The 19429-nt window shown below is 40.2% G+C and overlaps 1 protein-coding gene across 5 annotated transcripts in view; it reads right to left on the bottom strand.

The window, feature by feature from the left end:
* Positions 1-19429, bottom strand: part of palmdb (palmdelphin b) — a 78583-nt gene that overhangs the window by 49348 nt on the left and 9806 nt on the right. For all 5 annotated transcript variants that reach the window (XM_032504359.1, XM_032504356.1, XM_032504360.1 and 2 more), the window contains exons 2-3: positions 2976-3026; positions 228-308 (exon numbers count right to left, since the gene is read on the bottom strand). In XM_032504359.1, the coding sequence (XP_032360250.1) occupies positions 228-308; positions 2976-3020 (126 nt within the window). In that variant the 5' untranslated portion in view covers positions 3021-3026. The remainder of the gene's footprint in view (positions 1-227; positions 309-2975; positions 3027-19429) is intronic.

The raw sequence follows: 19429 nt of genomic DNA, 5'->3' as shown, positions 1-19429 counted from the left end.
ATGACCCGGAGATCGTTGCGGTGTTATTGGCCAACACTAGTTGATGAATTAAATCACAACAACTTCATTCCAGAGTTCCTCCTGGGAGTGTTCACAGTCTCCGTTCAGTGTTTGCTAGAGACATATTTCTATAATAAGATTTTAGAACCACACATTTCACACATTTGGTGCAATATGATTTCTCCCGGATATTAAGTTTTCTTGTTGTTGTCACAGTAAAATAGTACCTTTATATACTGGAGTTTTAGTTTCTCCTCTTCGATCTGTCTCCTTTTCTTGGCGATGTTCTCCTGGATTCTTCTTTTGTCCTGTGGGGGCAAATCAAACGCGTTTAAATCATGTGTACAATTTGCAGCTCGGAAACTATTCCATCTGTTGTCCTGTCGCGCTGACACTTCAACTTCAACCATGAGCTGACAGCTGGACAGCCATGAATAGCTAAAAATCACCACAACCTTTATGTCCTGACCCTACCTGTGTGTGTGTGTGTGTGTGTGTGTGTGTGTGTGTGTTTGTGTGTGTGTGTGTGTGTGTGTGTGTGTGCGCACGTCCACCTGTTCTCTACAACCACTAAAACTTTCCCTGCTGATAAGCACCTCTATATAAGCACAAAATACAATTCATCTTATATAAAGGTAGATTGACAGCTGGACATTTGCACTCATTTAATAAGGGCCGCATATTTGCCCTGATTGGATGATCACAGACAAACACACTGCTTAATGGCTTTAACGCAGCTTCAAAACACAATCCCTGTGTTCCTTGATGTCACACTGAGAGGGTTGGGGGGGTCACCGCGGGCTAAAATTAGCCTCTGTGTCTTGGATCAGAGTGGCACTAAGCCCCAGTGAAAGGGGATCTCCCTGATGACGTCTGCTGGTATTTATAGCCCTGTCTCTGTCTGCATCGGACTGTCAAACTCAGAGACTTTGGCTCAGGGGAGGCTGGCTGATAGAGGGCAATAGGGCACCACCCTCCTAGAGCTGTGTGTGTGTGTGGTGTGTGTGGTGTGTGTGTGTGTGTGTGTGTGTGTGTGGTGTGTGTGTGTGTGCGCGCAGACATCATCATATTCTTGACCAAATACCTCAATGTTAATATTGCGATGATATTGTCAGGTTGACAAAAAATATTTTTTTACACTGAGATTTTAGATACACATAATCATCAATAATGGCTTCAAGTGAAATGAAACAGAAAAAATGACTATTTGTTTCCAGCTATATTCTGACTATGTTAACATGCATGCACAAACATAGTGTAATGTTAAAACAAATCTGCAATTCTAAAAATGATATTCCCTCAAAATATTTTACGACAGATTATCTGAGAATAAGGAGTTAGTAGGTGCTTATTATCTTTTTAGGCAATGTAATTGTATATCCCAATATCTCAATATATGAATTAATCCAAATATGATTCCATTGAAAGACTATACATTGTCATATTGAGTTATTGCCCAGCCCTAATTATTTTATATATACTTTTTAAAATATAACTTCAAGCCAGTTTGTTTGTTAAATATCATGGTCCACAGTGGTTCCTCCATGTTGATATGTTGATGGCGGTTTGCCACGGTAAAGTTTCTGCCTCCATGGTATCAGAAATAGGGTTTTTGCCATGTACACTGCGCACAGCCACTCCTAGGCTAAAGCTAATATAGTTAGCCTAAAGAAACAAGCCGAAAGCTGCTACCAGCCAGGCTAAAGCTAATATAGTTAGCCTGAAGAAACAAGCAGAAAACTGTTACCAGCCAGACTAAAATTAATATAGTTAGCCCAAAGAAACAAGCAGAAAGTTGCTACCAGCCAGGCTAAAGCTAATATAGTTAGCCCAAAGAAACAAGCAAAAAGCTGCTACCAGCCAGGCTAAAGTTAATGTAGTTCGCCTTAAGAAACAAGCAGAAAGCTTGTACCAGCCGGGCTAATGCTAATACAGTTAGCCTAAAGAAACAAGTAGAAAGCTTCTACCAGCCAGGCTAAAGCTAATACAGTTAGCCAAAAGAAATAAGGCGTCTGTCCCAACTAACAATGTGGATCAATTTATCAAACAAACAAGCTAGGACCGCTAGTCAACCACAACAGGAAATTTGGAGAAGCAATATGCATGCATTATTACTATCATTCATTTTAGCCGGGATTGATAGTATTATTTGAATACAATGGTGTCATGAGTTAATCAGTGTATTTCTACCTAATTTCCCTCTCCAAAATCACATCAGAAGAGTAGTCACAGCGCTCACTTGCTTTGGTGTTTGAACATTTCAACATAGAATGGTTCACATAAGAAAAGTTCCTTTTTCCTTTTTTATTTCTATGTAGATGCTCTCCCCTACAAAATCTCCTCAGTAGTCAAGAATGATTTGTTATTTCCAAATAGAGCTATTAATGACATCTTGTCGCATGAAAATAAATATTGCAATATTGTTTTTTCCAATATTGTGCAGCAGGACACCAGCAGGCAGGGGATGGAGCGTGCCACGAGTACCTGGGGCATAGATAACGCTGTCTGGGTCTCCAGGCTGGACCCACCGCAGGACTACGGTAGCTTCCGGTAATCATTTTTTTATTTTTTATTTTAATAATTTTCAGTGACAATGAGAACAATAATACAAAAACGATCATTCCCTCCAAAATCGTAAATCATATCGCAATCTCAATATCTGTCAAAAGTAATCACAATTACATATTTTCCTCATATCGTGTCGCCCTAGTTACAATTTTTGTTCCTGATGACCTTAAGTCACATTCGGCTGCAAATTCACTACAGAGGTCTGTGTGGATGCAGAGACAAAGCCATTTTGTTTGCTATTTTTCTAAAACGGAGCTGTTACATTACATTACATGTACATTTGGCCCACTTTTTCCTGCAGTCTGAATATAGCATATGAGTAGTTAAAGTCAGCAAATCAGCTCCCAACATGCGACACATGGATTGTTATCACTCATTACTAGCAGAAGAACAGGACTGGTTCTTACCGTGATGGCCTGGAGCCTCTCCTTCAGCAGGTCAGCCTCCTCCATGATGGCCTGCAGGACAGACAGAGTAAATCAACTGCAGGAGAAGGACGTGAAAGGACAAGTCAAAATGCCAAAATCCAAATCTGATTTCCAAATAGGCTCCAAGCTCCAACTCACATTACTCAAACAGAAGGAAATGGCAGAGTAATCCACATTTGGTGCTCTATCTGGCAGCAGGACAGTGAATGTGGGATGGGGACGGTCGTTGTATCAGATCTTCACGACAAATTATCGTGGCCAAGTCTAGGTTACTATATTACTGCCATATTTATAGTCAAATTCATCTTTGACTTTCTTTAGCAAAGGATAATTTACACAATATTCATTCCACTCATAATTTTGTATTCATTATTTTGGGTTGTTGCCCAAACAGCACAGATGTACTGACTAGGTTGGGCTGAATGTTGCCTCTGAGAGCACTTTGACACCCCAGACAGGAACACGGCCTTGGATTTGTCATACTCGACTCAGTGCATCATGGGACACATCTTGCCCTTCCATAGGCTTCAGCTAGTCTCGCATTGCAATGTGCCGTGCCACACCTTCCTCCACAGCGCTGCAAAGGAGGGTCTGGGCCACACAGGTGTCCGCACAGCATTCCGGGATAGGAGAAAAATGTGCTCTGGTTTATTGGCATTTCTTGAAACCAATCGCAATCGTCGTGGGCGGTGCTAAGCGCCAGGCGGAGCCACGGTGCCGCTGCAATATAGTCTCAGGAAGGAACTTGTTTTGGTGTGAATGTTCAAAGGTTGTTTTAGCCTTGTAACAGAAAACTCAGATTGGACAGAGAGTCTAGCTAGCTGTCCGGATTCACCCTGCAGAGATCTGAGGAGCAGTTAACCATAGTCCTCAGACATCCGGCCGAAATGAGGGACATCCAGCTATAATATCCGGCACCACCGGAGCAATCCCGGAAGTGGAATGACTAGACTAGGCTTCAGCTAGTGGCTAACGACAACAACTCCTTTTTACGTAATAGATGGATAAATAATCAAAGTCAAAGTACTTTTATTGGTCTCCCTAAGGAGAAATTTGGTTTGGACACAGAGCAACTTACTTAGCTGCAAGAATTACAGACACCACAACAAGCACAGGGTTAAAAACAATTAAAAGACAAATGCACAGTCAACATATGGGCTACTCAAAGACAGAAGACATTCATTGTTGGATTTATTAGTTTAAAGAAAAGTCTGGCGTTTTCATGTTCCATGCTGCATTACAAAGCTTCTGAAATGGATACATTCTGAGCTCTAGGCTGCAGTGTTCTGGAGATATTCGAAAAAAAGTGTTAAAAAGCGTACTGTGTTGTATGCGTCATCACATAGTGAAACGGAAACTAGATGTACTGATAAACAAAAAAATTCAATGTGTGAGGCTTAGAGGGAGGAAAACAAAGTCAGATTGGAAAGGAATTATTTGGGAAATGCTGGATTTTTTACATCATGTATTGTATTATAAGTAACATGATACCAATATTTAGGTAAGATACCGGTATATTGCCACACCCCTAATATGTGATTGAGTCAAAATAAACTACAGTGGTGTGTGTTTTCATTGGAATGAATGAACATTTAATCTGTGTTTAGTAGTTTTCAGACGGCTCTATTACACAGAGGAAGGAGATATATCAGGCTTTGGATGAACACACAACACTTAACAGTATTTCAAGCATTATCCTTGTGGAGTGTGGAAAGTTGGATAATATAAAACTCACTGTGATTCTCTTCCATCGTTATACAATAGCACAGCATTTAAATTTACACAAATCTATAATGTGCCTGGACGTATACTTCCAGACATTGTATAATACACTGTGAACACACATATCGTGTGAAAGTGCCTGCCACCAATGATTTACTGCAGTACATTATTACACACAACATGCATTTGAATGTATCAGCCCTGACAGGCGGAGAAGTAGCATGTGCGTGTCACATGTCATGTAGACAATTAATCCAGGCCTGAGGAATGGCACAATGACTGTCGGGAATGTAACATGACTGTGTTGGTTTAATGCACGACAGTAAATCAGACGTGGACGGAACGATCACGGAAGGTTAACGTGCCACGGACCGTCTGCAGAGAGAGGAGAGCAACCAATCACAGGGCTGTCTGAAGAGAGAGAACTGGGTTCACTTCCACAGCCCCGTGAGACACGTAGTCTGCAAAAATGGGAGTAGGTTTGGGTACCCTTTTTGGTACATTCCCCTTATGATAACAAAAAATTATAATTTCCGTTATTCAACACCTAATTATCCTATTCATTTAGAAGACACCCGCTCAAATCTGTCCCTACTACCTATCAAATAATAATTCCTTTCTCACACTGCACTGGAGGGGTGGGGTCTCTGTCTATCAAATACACGCCAATAGACGAACTATGGACGGGGGGGGGTTGCCACAAACAAACAGAAGCCGGTCCTGGGTAAAAGAAAACACATGTGGATACTGGTGCCTGTCATACAACGTGAATTCTATATAAAATGACGTACAGTACGTTTCCATTGCTTTACTTTAAAGGCATCCAAAGGTGGTAGAGCGAGCTACATCGGTAATGAAGAGAGGTTTTAACCACTATCAATCAATTAATCATTCCGTAGCCCATAGTTACCACATATATCGAAGAAATAACTGGACAAATGTTGCCAATTTTAACAGCAGCATTACGTTGCCAACATAACTGCCTAGTTATGACAGATGATTGTGACTAGGTGATATTGCTGTCACCGTTGACTCACTATCATCACTTCAGCTTATTATTTAATCAGTCATTAAAATCTTTCCAACCCAGGGCTATGTCCCATCTAATTTCAAACAAGCATTTTAACCCCCTATGATCAAGTAAAAGAAAATTGCATCTGTTCCTCAGCGCACTTCACCAGTTTCACCAATGTTGCAATAGCTGTTTAAAATGTGATTTTTTTTTAAGCTCATTATCTGCAGTATTCTTTAACAAAGACAAACAAATGATTGTATGATTAACACAATATTAGATGGATTAAACATAAACTGTCCTTTACTGTTATTATATTTAAATTAGGTGATGCATGAATTTATATGAATGATACTTTAATCACAGTGACTGATTTGTTGAACGTCCAGCATTGTAATAATTACCATGACAACATAAAGCACTGAAAAACAAGCCTTTTGTAAACTTTAATATTAAAGTCAGTAAGAAATCACACTTACTAAAGCGCAGATTGCTGAAAAGCAGTGTGAAAATGCAGCTGTATGTAGACTGCTATTCATATTGTCAGAAGTTTGATTATATATTATATGTTATAATATAATAATAACAAAAGGCTGATAAAGTTGTCAAATGTGTTCTAAATGAAGTCTGTTACTAAGGCCAATAAATAAAGTGCTGTACATGTGTGTTTCCATAGTGGACCAATGCATCTTAAATTATTTGAGTTAATTATTCTCTTTTGCATTCTTCTTCTTATTCTGTCTTTTCTTTTGTATTCTAGACTATAATTTGGGAGGATTGTACAAATTTAAGAACATATCCTAATTTTTCAATCGTCCCAAATGCAGTCTTAATTACTGAACCAATAACTGTATAGTGTAGACTACAGTACATTCATGAAACAACAGAGAGAGAACGCCTCAATGGGATTTGACCTTACATATATTTTGCTGGTGGGAGTGACGGATGAATATACTCTGTTACATTCATGTTTACAGTGTGCATGAAATGTATCACTTAATTATCTTTATAGTTTCTAGATTTTAGAGTCAAATTTCTTCAGTGTCTTTCTTTTCCATGTCCGTAAAGTATAGACGTGGGAGCAAAGCATATAATATGTAAAGAAGGGAACTCTGTGAAAAAGAAGAAAAAGAACATTGCAGATCCAAATATGCATTTAGGAACCACTGCTCTTAACTTAAAACATTCATTCACGTGTCACTTGTCATTTGCAAAAACGAACAGTTGTACACTTCGCGTTAAAAGCGCGCAGTGGAAGTTTCAATGACTTAGGACATTTATATTTTAACCCATTAGAGAGCGGGAGCAAGAGATGTTTATGCATCATATTCTAATTGATCTTCATGCTAAATTCCCTGAGTTACATTACATTTTGCTTAATTTTCAGTCAAAGAGTAGGCTACAACGGTTATGATTAGTGGTACGATGATGACGGTTTAATCCAGAGCAGTGGTCCTTCAATGTATATTTTTAGGCTAGTTCAGTTGGTCGGCGATCGTCTGCCACGCTTTCTCTTGTTGTTTCATTACAGCAGCCATGTTTCTCTTTTACAAATAATGTGTTTTGCGTTATACTTCCACAAGTAGATGCTGCTCACCCTGTATAAAGTATGAACAATGCGTATTGTTACGATCTGTCAAGGAAAGCCGTGAACGCACATCTATCCAAAATACTTCAGCCAAGCCAGGCCGCACTGATTAGACTGGGTCAAGCTTTGCTTTATCGGTTTACCTGGATTTATGAAGAGACCCCCCCCCCAAACAGCTAAGCTATGCGCGGAGGGAATGTTGTACCGTTGATCCAGTGTTTTTATCAAAGCCATCAGCCCAGGCTTGGTCACCGTACTGAGGTGCATCATCTTTTGCGATACTTTTACTGCTTGAGTAATGTCCATGTTCTGTTACTGAAGTATGTTCATATGGAGTCAGGAGGTCACTGAGCCCTGTCGGGTGGTATTTCACTTACTTGGTTTTTTAGCCTTGCAACTATCGTACATGGCTTTGTGTTGTTTTTTTTTAACCCTTGTGTTGTCTTCCCAAAAATCAACACTTTTGTTGACGCTTTTAATCAACTTTTAAAACATTTTCTGACGTTTTTATCCCATTTTTCAACACTTTTGATGCTTTTTTTTCAATGTTTGTCACTTTTTTTGACATTTTTAACACTACAAAATTTTTTTAACGTTTTTACTTGTGATTTGTTTTTCTTCACGTTTGGAAGCTTTGATTGTCTTGACTCATTTATACAATTAGTGTTTGCTTAACCATAATGTACCTGAAGCTTAGTACCACAGTTTGGAATATGTCACTTTTCTCAATACTTCTTCAAAACCTATTGAATTTTTTTTAAATCATAAATTGAATAGAGCCCCAGATACACAGACAGAAATTCACTTTGCCCAAATACTTGTTCAAACACGAATGGTTATTTTTGATTCATAAAAGAACACGAATCATAAAAAAGGTCAATTCCACCTGCAAACTGAGGGTTAAGGTGGTTTAGGTTTGGGGGTTGAAAAAGAACACAATTAACAGTGCACTTTGCCCAACAACATGATGTCCTCTGCGAGTTACTTCGGGGTACGTGCCAGGTGTAAGCAGCCTGCGAATAAAAGCAACGTTGCACATCGATTCTTGCAATGCTTAATCGTTCGGCCCTAGTGTGAACCAGGGTGTGCGTCCTTTCCGATAAAACTAAGGTGAATACACTCGATAGTTGAGCTGAGTTTGTATCCTTCCAGACCAACAACTGTAACCTTCGTGTATTGTTTTCGTTACGAATGCTTGACTTGATTATTTTCTATTTTTCCTCCAACACTATACCAACTTTTTGTTTACTTAACAATACTTTGACCTTTTATTATTTGTCATAATTTTTCCTCAACCTTTACCATACCATAGTTGCCATACAACTATAGAAAAATTACTTATCATGCCATTTTAGTACACATTTCTAGGGTTTTCAGATATTTTACATCGTCCTCTTCTCCTTTTCCCCTGCCTCATATTTGCCAGCTTTTTTATTTTACATATTTTTGATTTTATTTTTTTGGAGTCTCTTTTGTTATGTAGTTCTGTAAGCAGATATTGTCGTATTTTTTTTTTTTTTTATTTTACTTCTTTTCTTTTCTGTATATGTCATGAAATGTTTTACTGTTGTCTGGTTAAATGTTGATTTGGACCCCGGGAAGACTAGCTGGTCGTCTAAGGGTCAGCTAATGGGGATCCTTATAATAAATACAAATACGATATTATTATGTCTTTATAGAGAGCATTGGTTTGATTAGGGTGCACTGCAATTTCCATCATTTGAATAATGAGGTGAACTGTGTTTTCTAAAGCTTGCAGACATGTTAATTACATGGATTGTGCCAACATCAGTTGCCTGTGAACCTGTTTATTAATACGTAATTTCATGTTTCTGGGATATAAATAAACCACAGGGAGCTCACTCTTCACTGGCCTGTTAACACCTCGGCAGCTAATACACAGTTTAGCTGTGGCGGGACCGGCTGAGTGAGTGAGTACACACCTCCAGTTGGTTTGGATTTCTCAAGGTTCAGCTTGGTGTGAGTTTCCCCGCCAAACACATCAAATTCTGTAATAGCCGGTATCCCCTGTTCTCAGTACAACAACTGAGGAAGCTACAGAAAAGTCTGTATTCCAAAGATCCAATGAGACAGACAGGAAACGTGCTGTGGCCATACATATAAACACTACATCATTTCTCTTTAACTGCTCCATAACATGTAATCTGATTCTTTTCACAATGTCACCCTGTGCAATGCTGCTGTCTTTTCTTAGATCCACCACACATAATTCCACTTTAATGTCTAATGAAATGGCCAGCTGCTGAAAATACATACTGTCATACATACCCTCAGTGATAAATAAGGCATAAGACATGTTTATTTATGTGGGGCTTGTGTTCATACTGCTAGTAGCACTTGAGCCGGGTGAATGTCATCCTGTCCATGTTCACTACTGTCTGCCTCCTCAGTATACCAGTGGGGATACATGGGTTCGTGCCCAGTACTAAAAGGTGGTGCTATGTATGGCATTTCCTCATCTCCTCGTTGCGGTATTACAGCAGTGGTATAGCTGGTTGGTATGTACAGACACACACGCGATGAGTTACACTTGCACATGGTATGTGTCATCCTACTTTCAAAAATGCACCTATAATCAAAACACAGAACCGACTGAGTGAACTCTCAAAGGTGTCCACTTCATCTAACCTCAATAAATTGTCTTTTCACAAATTGGTGGTGGCTCAGACCTCGGCTGCTCCGCTCCGCGGGGAGCTCCGCGGGGAGCTCCGTGCACTCCAACCAAACACGGTTCACCTGAACCAAAAGGCAATCGACAGTGCTGTAAAATGAAGTCAATCCAAAGGGCCAAAAAACTACAGTTTAATTTTAACTTTACAGCAGAATGTTTACAGCCTGGTTTAAAAAATTGTTTTGAGTGACCAAGTGGAAAGCATAGCATAGACTGTAGGCTTCAATCAGCCTGCCTCAGCTTTATCCATGCTCCACCTCAGGCACTAATTCATTGAAAGTGGTTTGGAGCGAGTGCTGGCATTTCACTCTAAACCCAGTCTAGCACTTTTTAGGCATTGGTGATGGTTATAGAACAACAACAACGACTCTAAGTAGGAAACAGGAAACAATCACTCTTTTGTCCATGCCACACACTTTGTTGACCACATTGGAATGAGATGCATTTTGGCCAATGAACAATAACTTTGCTTGTTCAGATATGAAATCTATTGATTCAGACTACAGTTTTTTTCAACCGGAATTCTTTGTTTTTGTGTCTAAGTGACTGATGGGAGCAACAATCCCATCAGACATTAGTTCAGCAATAAGTCATATCACTACAGTCGACAGCGGCGAAACAAGCTAAAACGTAAGTTAATAGGACAATTGTGCAGTTTGTATATACCTTAACAAAAGTGCTTTTTTTGCTGCTGACAGGCTCAGATTAATATTCTAAGTGTCTGACAATATTACGGAAATGATTTCCAAGGAGGTTGACCTTTCTGTTAACAAGTAAGATCCTTTTTATAAACATAAAAAAATCTGTTAAATTGCGTTCGCTAAAGCCACCAGACTCCATGGAAATGAACAGTAATTTTAGCATCGTAAAATACACTTCATTCAAAGTTGACAGAAACTAAACAAAAGTATGGAAAGCCGTTTTGGGGTCGTCCTGCACTTTTTCAACCATGAAAACTCTAGTTTTGGTTGAAATAAACACAGTTTACTGATTTAACTGTGAAAATATGCTGGCTCTGTGCACACTACAAGTATTGCTTTTTTAAATGGAGTCTGGTGGGTTTAGCGCAAGCAACTTCCGAACAGTTACTGGTTAAACAGAAAGGTCTTAAAGATGAATTTAAAAGGTCTATCTCTATAGGGATCCTTTCCATAATGTCAGACACTAAGAATAATTAAAAAAAACTTTTAGTGGACCAATCTGACAATGCCCCTTTGCCTGTTACAACCGGACCAATTTCAAAGATTGATGTTCCCATCGGTTACCGACACACAAACACATAGGAATGGGTTCCAGGTTAAAAACAACAAAATTACCCTTAAGTGTGAAGGAAATAACTACTATACTGCGAACACATGCAGACAGGATCAATGCAAATGTCCTTGACAGTCCACACTGTTGACACTGTTGTCAGCTGAGAGGGGACAGATGCCATGAACTCCAGTCATGACAGTACAAGTCTGTTCTAAATATCATATTGTATGCAAGTAGGCGCTTATATTTTTACACATTCATGCTCAGCCCCCTCACACACCCACACACATGCCAACTAAAATCCGCCTTTCACCCACACAAGGTCCAAGCACAGCAATCATGTCACACAGGGAAGACAGTATGCATTTGTCAGAAAGTACTTGTCAAATACAACTGCAGGGAATTATGTAATTCATACTACTTTAAAACACATAATTAAATACAGTAATCCCAGCATTTTTAGTCACATCTAAAATACCAGAAACACTAATGTTCATAATTGTGTGATTCAATCACAAACCTTGGTGAACCAACCATCCACCCTGACCCCCTTCATAAGAGGTTTTGTGGTGCTATAAAAACTAGAGGTGAACCAACCCAATATTAAGATCAGATATTGGCCCCATCATTGACAAAACAGTTTTGTCTTTTCCTCCGTCGCAGCACATCCTACGTCACAGCACGTGTGTTGCATGCTGGAAGAGTTGAGTTAACCATGGAGCTAGCCAAGGGGTTGGCTGGGTGGAGATATTTCACGCTTGCCACGCCAACTAGTCTGTCAGCTGTTTGCAATGTCTGCAAAATAAATGTTTTGAGGGGTGGTGGTAGTACTGCAAAGCACAATACTACCATTTTAATCAAGAACATCCAAAAAACACTTTGCAAATTCAATACATCACATCTATGTTATTTTGTCTTAGTTAGGAAAGTAATGTTTGGCTAGGTGTTTAGTCTGGTCCCTTTAGTCTCTTCCACATGGTGGAAGGTGGGTATAAGGTGGAAGGTATACAGTTTATTATTAATTCAACAACAGTACCGGATTGGTATTTGGTATTGACAGACGCACAAAGCCCATGCATTGTATCGGGACTGAAAAAGTCGGATAGGTGCATCCCTAATAAAAATGCCACAGTACATTGCCTTCGCTATCAAAAAAAAAAAGCTGTAGTTCAAAGGGCCACTAAAGGTCATTGTCTGGGAAACAATCAGGTACAATCCACCAATGCTGTCTTCCTTGACCCGTTTGGCTGAATTTAAACTATCTGCATTTTCTGCAAAGGTACAAAAATGCCATAAGTAGGCTACATATCCTATGCTATTTATAGTATGAAGATGCAGTATCTGTAAAGATGCTTCACAGTTTAAAATTAAAACCCAAAACGTCAAGTCAATTTACTCTCAAAATAGGAAAGACCGCCTGAAAAACCAGCTCACACACACAAATGATCAAGGAAACTACAGTTGTACAATTTGATATGAAATCAACATCTAAAGTGTCACTGTCCTATTGATTGAGTGTGACAGAAATTATTCTCACTTGTAGATGCTTTCAGTTGCACAAAGAGATAGAGTGAGAGAGGAATGGGAGATGGAGGAATGATGAGATTGGAAAGAAACATGAACATACTGTCATCATCTAGGTATGTTACAGTGGGGGACTTTCCTATTATATCATCCCATGTCCTCAACCGCTTGGAATTCACACGCACATTAAACAAGATTGTTTGCAAATGGAAAATGACAGCATGAGTTATTTATTCAAATGTACAAGCACGGTGGAATGTAACACTTGGACTTGAGTATTTCCATGTGATGCCATTTTAAATCTTTACTCTGTACTTCATCTGACAGGCAGATATTGTAATTTTTACTTGACTTCATTTGTCGGGCAGCTATAGTGGTGTGAAAAAGTGTTTGCCCCCTTCCTCATTTCCTGTTCCTTTGCATGTTTGTCACACTTAAGTGTTTCGGAACATCAAACCAATTTAAACAATAGTCAAGGACAACATAAGTAAACACAAAATGCAATTTGTAAATGAAGGTGTTTATTATTAAAGGTGAAAAAAAATCCAAACCATCATGGCCCTGTGTGAAAAAGTGATTGCCCCCCTTGTTAAAACATACTATAACTGTGGTTGTCCACACCTGAGTTCAATTTCTCTAGCCACACCCAGGCCTGATTATTGCCACACCTGTTCACAGTCAAGGCATCACTTAAATAGGAGCTGCTTGACACAGTAAGGTCCACCAGAAGATCCTTAAAAGCTACACATCATGCCGAGACCCAAAGAAATTCAGGAACAATTGAGAAAGAAAGTAATTGAGATCTATCAGTCTGGAAAGGGTAATAAAGCCATTTCCAAAGCTTTGGGAATCCAGCAAACCACAGTGAGGGCCATTATCCACAAATGGCGAAGACATGGAACAGTGGTGAACCTTCCCAGGAGTGGCCAGCCGCCCAAAATTACCCCAAGAGCGCAGCGACGACTCATCCAAGAGGTCACAAAAGACCCCAGTTAAGGTCAGCGTTCATGCCTCCACCATCAGGAAAAGACTGGGCAAAAATGGCCTGCATGGCAGAGTTCCAAGGAGAAAACCACTGCTGAGCAAAAAGAACATCAAAGCTCGTCTCAATTTCTCCACAACACATCTTGATGATCCCCAAGACTTTTGGGACAACATTCTGTGGACCGATGAGACAAAAGTGGAACTCTTTGGAAGGTGTGTGTCCAAGTATGTCTGGCATAGAAGGAACACTGCATTTCATAAAAAGAACATATACCAACAGTAAAATATGGTGGTGGTAGTGTGATGGTCTGGGGCTGTTTTGCTGCTTCAGGACCTGGAAGACTTGCCGTGATAAAAGGAACAATGAAGTCTGCTGTCTACCAAGAGATCCTGAAGGAGAATGTCCGACCATCTGTTCGTGTACTCAAGCTGAAACAAACTTGGGTTCTGCAGCAGGACAATGATCCTAAACACACCAGCAAGTCCACTACCGAATGGCTAAAGAAAAACAAAATGAAGACTTTGGAGTGGCCTAGCCAAAGTCCTGACCTGAATCCTATTGAGATGTTGTGGTATGACCTTAAAAAGGCCGTTCATGCTCGAAAACCCTCTAATGTAACTGAATTAGGACAATTCTGCAAAGATGAGTGGGCCAAAATTCCTCCAGGACGCTATAAAAGCCTCATTTCACGTTATCGCAAACGCTTGGTTGCAGTTGTTGCTGCTAAGGGTGGCCCAACCAGTTATTAGGTTTAGGGGGCAATCACTTTTTCACACAGGGCCATGATGGTTTGGATTTTTTTTCACCTTTAATAATAAACACCTTCATTTACAAATTGCATTTTGTGTTTACTTGTGTTGTCCTTGACTATTGTTTAAATTGGTTTGATGTTCCAAAACACTTAAGTGTGACAAACATGCAAAGGAACAGGAAATGAGGAAGGGGGCAAACACTTTTTCACACCACTGTATAGTGCCTAGTTACTTTTTCAGGTTGTAATTTTCCATACCCTTCCTGTTCACTGGAAACCATTTTTTTTTTGTGTAGGACACAAATTATCCACTAGTGTGCTTATGAGCGATTATTTAGGTAGGAGCCTTTCAACAGGAAACAGGGGTGCTGTTAATCGGGGGAGCACAAATAGTTTTTGAACATATCAAATGTACACACTGCGCAACGCCCATGTGGATGATGGTATGTTTGTTGAGGGACACATGGATTCTTGCACATTGATATGAAGATCTTTGTGATCAATAAATGATCATCAAAACGCAACAATGACTACTGGAGTCTGTGATTTCAACAGGAGGCTACTGAGCGGTGTCGGGTAGAAGGAAGCACGTCAGCTAGTATAGCATTTATCTCCAAATTATGTGATTTAAATGTAAATTTCTCCTGATAACCCCACGGGTGAAGTGTAGTTTCTTGTTTGAGCAGCGAACCGTGACTCTTAAACTTTGGCCCTCTGACACCCCTTCCCTTGTCAGAATAAAGCAAATCCCAGCCTCGCTTATTGTGACCTCTCTTATAGTACTGCAAATGTTAGTTTATCATAGTTCCAGCTCTGAAACAAACATAACCGCGCTAGTCGAGCCTTAGCATTGCAATGATCAAACAGTATGGAGAGAGTGAGAGAGTTATCACCAAAAGGAAAGAAAACAGGTGATTTCTTTAACAAAATAACACTTCCTCAAAAAAATTTTTTGAGATGTTAGTTGTTAATTGTGAATATTTTCTAGCATATCGTAGGCCCTCTCTGAGGGGCCAGACGGTTCCCCACTGTTTTGTACTTAACCAAACAGGCCAAAGATGGCAGATAAAAAAAAAGTCACATTGGTAACAACAGTCATACAGTATGAAACGGTGTTCAGACAGAAGACAAAGTGCATTTTTTTCCTTGGGACCAAACTTGAGGAGCCAAGTGAGATCTGAAATTGTGTCCACCAGAGACAATATAACCAGGATATGATAGCATGTCTCATAGATTGTTAGTTTGGATAAGCCACACAACCTTGGCTCCACCAATAACCCCAAGGTAAGCTGTACAACCTTAATATGTCATTAAAATTTAGATGGCATAACATTATTCAAAATTTAAGGTAGCTAAATTTAGTTTATCAGCACCCTCTCCCCTACTAAATATAATTTATAATATTTATAATTTACACTGTTGATTTATCCCGAGTGGGGAGCTCTGTTTGTTCACTACACACACACACATGCTCAGGACCTATTCATGCACAAATGGAGAGATGTCAGAGTGGGCTGCCAGTGCTGGACCAGCGCCCTGAGCGGTTGGGGGGGGGGTACAGTGCCTATAATATGTTAAGCCTGCCAGCTAACGTTAACTAGATATAGGGGTGGGGATCACCAGATGCCTCCCGATACGATATTATCACCATAATTGTGCCACGATACGATATTATTGCGATTTTAAACATATTGCAAAATTCTACGATAAACAACATGTGTTTTATCTAAAAAGAAACAAATCTCTGTATGTTCATCTCACTTCAATTTTATTGCTGCAAAATGGGATTGTCAAGCAGACAAACTGACCAACACATATATAATAAAAGATTGATACTTGGTGGCTGTGTGTCGATAAAGTATTGCCACTGAAAATATCGCGATACCATGCTGTATCGATTTTTTTCCCCCACCCCTAGCTAGATATAAATTTAGATTCTGTAAGATATTTGCTGCTCAATATAACATTAGCTTACTTTCCTTATTACCAGTTTTGAAATATTAAGCAAAAGCAATGCGCTTTCCTCTGCTGTGACAAGAGTGTGGGGATGAACCATTAAGCTGTGAAATTTGACTCATTTTGGTGCTGGCTAGTTAGCTAGCTAACATGCTAATTACCCTATGCTTTTATGCTACAGTGGTGATTGAAACAGGATATTTGCTGATCTGGCGGGGAGGTTGCTAACTGAAGCTCTGCTCCCCTCCCCCTGGTCAGCTTATTCTGTGGGAAACACTGAGACTATTTCATTAGAATGAAATAGCATGAACTCGTCCGTGAACATTATTTCTGCCTGAGTCCCGTCAGAAAGATTATTAGGGGGCAATAAAAACTACATGTCATGAACCCACGCTCCTTCACAACGTCATTAAAGTCTATCGTTTTGAGACCCCTAGTGGAGGGGGCCGTAGCCTGGAGCGCTGCAGCGGGACTCTATTGGATTTGAGTAACAGAGGGGAGAAGGGAGGAGGAGAGGCCTGTCCACCTGTTGACACTATGGAGGCCTGATCCCACACTGCTGAAAATAGAGAGGCTGCCTGGCTCACAGCTGGACCAACCTGACACTGTGTTTGCAGCAGGTGACACATTGCTCCTCAAAAAGAGCTGATGGGGGGAAGAAAACCCTCAACACTTGTCAATAATCAGATAATCTAGTGGTCCAACATCTTGAATATATAATGCCAGGTTTGAACTGCCAAACCCAACTGGATTTAGACATAATCTGGATGCGTTTGGTGGTGTGTCATCAGTCAAAGTCAACTGACGAGGACTAAAGAAGGTGCAGTCCAGTTTTAATTTAATGCCAGAAAACCTGGAAAGCTCTAGCTAGACTGATGCAATGCCCGGACCAAGCAAGAACACCCAGGAGAAAAGAGTCAATAATAAATGCTATGGGCATATGCTGGAGGACAGAACCAAGGAAGCCAACACCAGTCTGTGGGTGTCATCACATCACTAGTAGTTAACACAGACTAATTGCAGTGCTCTAGTAAGCCAACAGTACAGTCACTGGCATGCACAAGCTGTTTGAGCAGTTTCCAAAGCTTTTTGGCTCGTAGACTTTCACTCCTCACCCCTCCCCTTGAAAAGCTATCTCTCATTAGATTCAAAATACAGATCTGGGACTTTAATTTTTGGAAATTCTCCAAATTGAAAAGTAAAAATGCTTGATTTTGAGTACGTAGTCAGAGTAGTCCAAGTTGTCTCTAATTGAAATGCATCAGTTATCGTCAAGATTTGTTTTTCCTGCAACCCAAAATCAAAGAAGGAAGTAGTTTACTTCACAATTTAGTGTGATTTCCTAAATTTATGAGGGGCTCAGGTAACACATTTTATATGGTATCTACTAAAAAGTATTTCAACATATGGAATTTGTATGTAATCTGCGTTAGCACCTTATTTTGAAAAGCAGGCATAGTCATGTGTATCCTGGGCATCCGTCACACATTGGCAGACCTCCCTTAGACCTGGGCATAGACTGAACAAAAGAAGTGGGCGTAGCCAACGTGACATCATCCATTGGTGTGTACTATTGTTTTGAATCCTCAAGTTTGGTGCCAGAAGTGACCATATTTGGACTAGAGGGTGAAGCTGGTGAGGAACAAGGAGTGGATATAATGGACAACCCTAGGACATTATGCGCAGCGCCATGGAAATAATTTGACCAGGAAGTCATGCCCTATAGCATACTGTATTGTCAATTTCAGCCTTAAAGGAACACGCCATCTTTATTTGGACTTTATAAACCCTTCCCCATCTCTGTTGCCCGCCTGTACCTGGGCTGACCCCCAGCGTTTGTAGCCTAGCATATCCTGCAGGTAACTGGTTCCAAAACTAGCTAAAGCTCCCAATAAGTACAAAATAACGGCAATAGTCCTATTTACATGTTGTGATTTGTATAGTCACAAGGTGAAAATTAACAAGTATCAACTATATTCCCATGCTCTCTGTACGTGTGTGTATTTCAGGCCGTTTATAATTTTGTTACAGAACAGAAAAGAAATGAAAAAACGTAATTTCAATAAATTGACATCTTAATCTGAAGAGCAAATTAATGAAATCCACCAATGGTACAAGTTCTAAAGGTTTTTAACCTGACTGTCGTGAACAAATCTTAATTCAGTGAAAGTAATGTAAGCCACATGTGAGACTTGTGGGGGGAAAATAATACAATGACTGAGGTGGTGAGAACAGGGCACTCAGGAACGGCCACGTAAAAGCTGGCTTAAAGTAATACTGAATTAAACCCAAAAACTAAATAAGAGTGTTGTATGTGTGACTATTAACATTATGCTTTGCAGCTGGGTACGGCTAGAGGGAGAGAACAGGAGCTATCTTAGTCAGATAAGCTACAGTGAGCACAGAAGAGGGATGGTGGGGCCCAAAGGCCCATAAAAGTTCGAGGAGGTTTCTGAAAAATCGGGGAAAAACCAGGACAAAAAAGGAGTAAAACAACCCGTTTTTTGAAAGGAAATGAAAAACGGAAAATAATAACGGGAAGAAGGAAGAGGCAAGCAGGGATTGTCCCCCAGAACAGTATAGGGGCCCAAACGGGCCCCCCAAAAGGGGAACCAATAAAACCCCTGAGCACGTATTTTTTAAGTCCCTTTTGGGAAACCCTTTCTGTACTGGGACAAGTTCCCACCCGGTCCGTGCAGTAAAACTGGGGGGGGAAACCCTTTTTCCCATCTTTTGCCACAAGAAAAAACGCGGGGGTTTTAAAATTCATCATGGAGTCATTTGGTCGGGTTATAAAAGGGTTTCCCCAAAAAAATTTTGGGTTTTGGAACCCCGGAAAGTGAAAACGAAATTTGGGGACAGGGGAACCCAAAACGGGCCCTTGGCTTGGCCCCGGTTCCGGTTCAGCTAAGCCCCCGGGGAATGACATCCGCGGGCCCCGTAAAGGGG

Source organism: Etheostoma spectabile, chromosome 22 (assembly GCF_008692095.1).
Source record: "Etheostoma spectabile isolate EspeVRDwgs_2016 chromosome 22, UIUC_Espe_1.0, whole genome shotgun sequence".
NCBI classification, from domain to species: Eukaryota; Metazoa; Chordata; class Actinopteri; order Perciformes; family Percidae; genus Etheostoma; species Etheostoma spectabile.
Note: the sequence above shows the minus strand (reverse complement) of the source record. Positions and strands in the feature narration are given on the sequence as shown.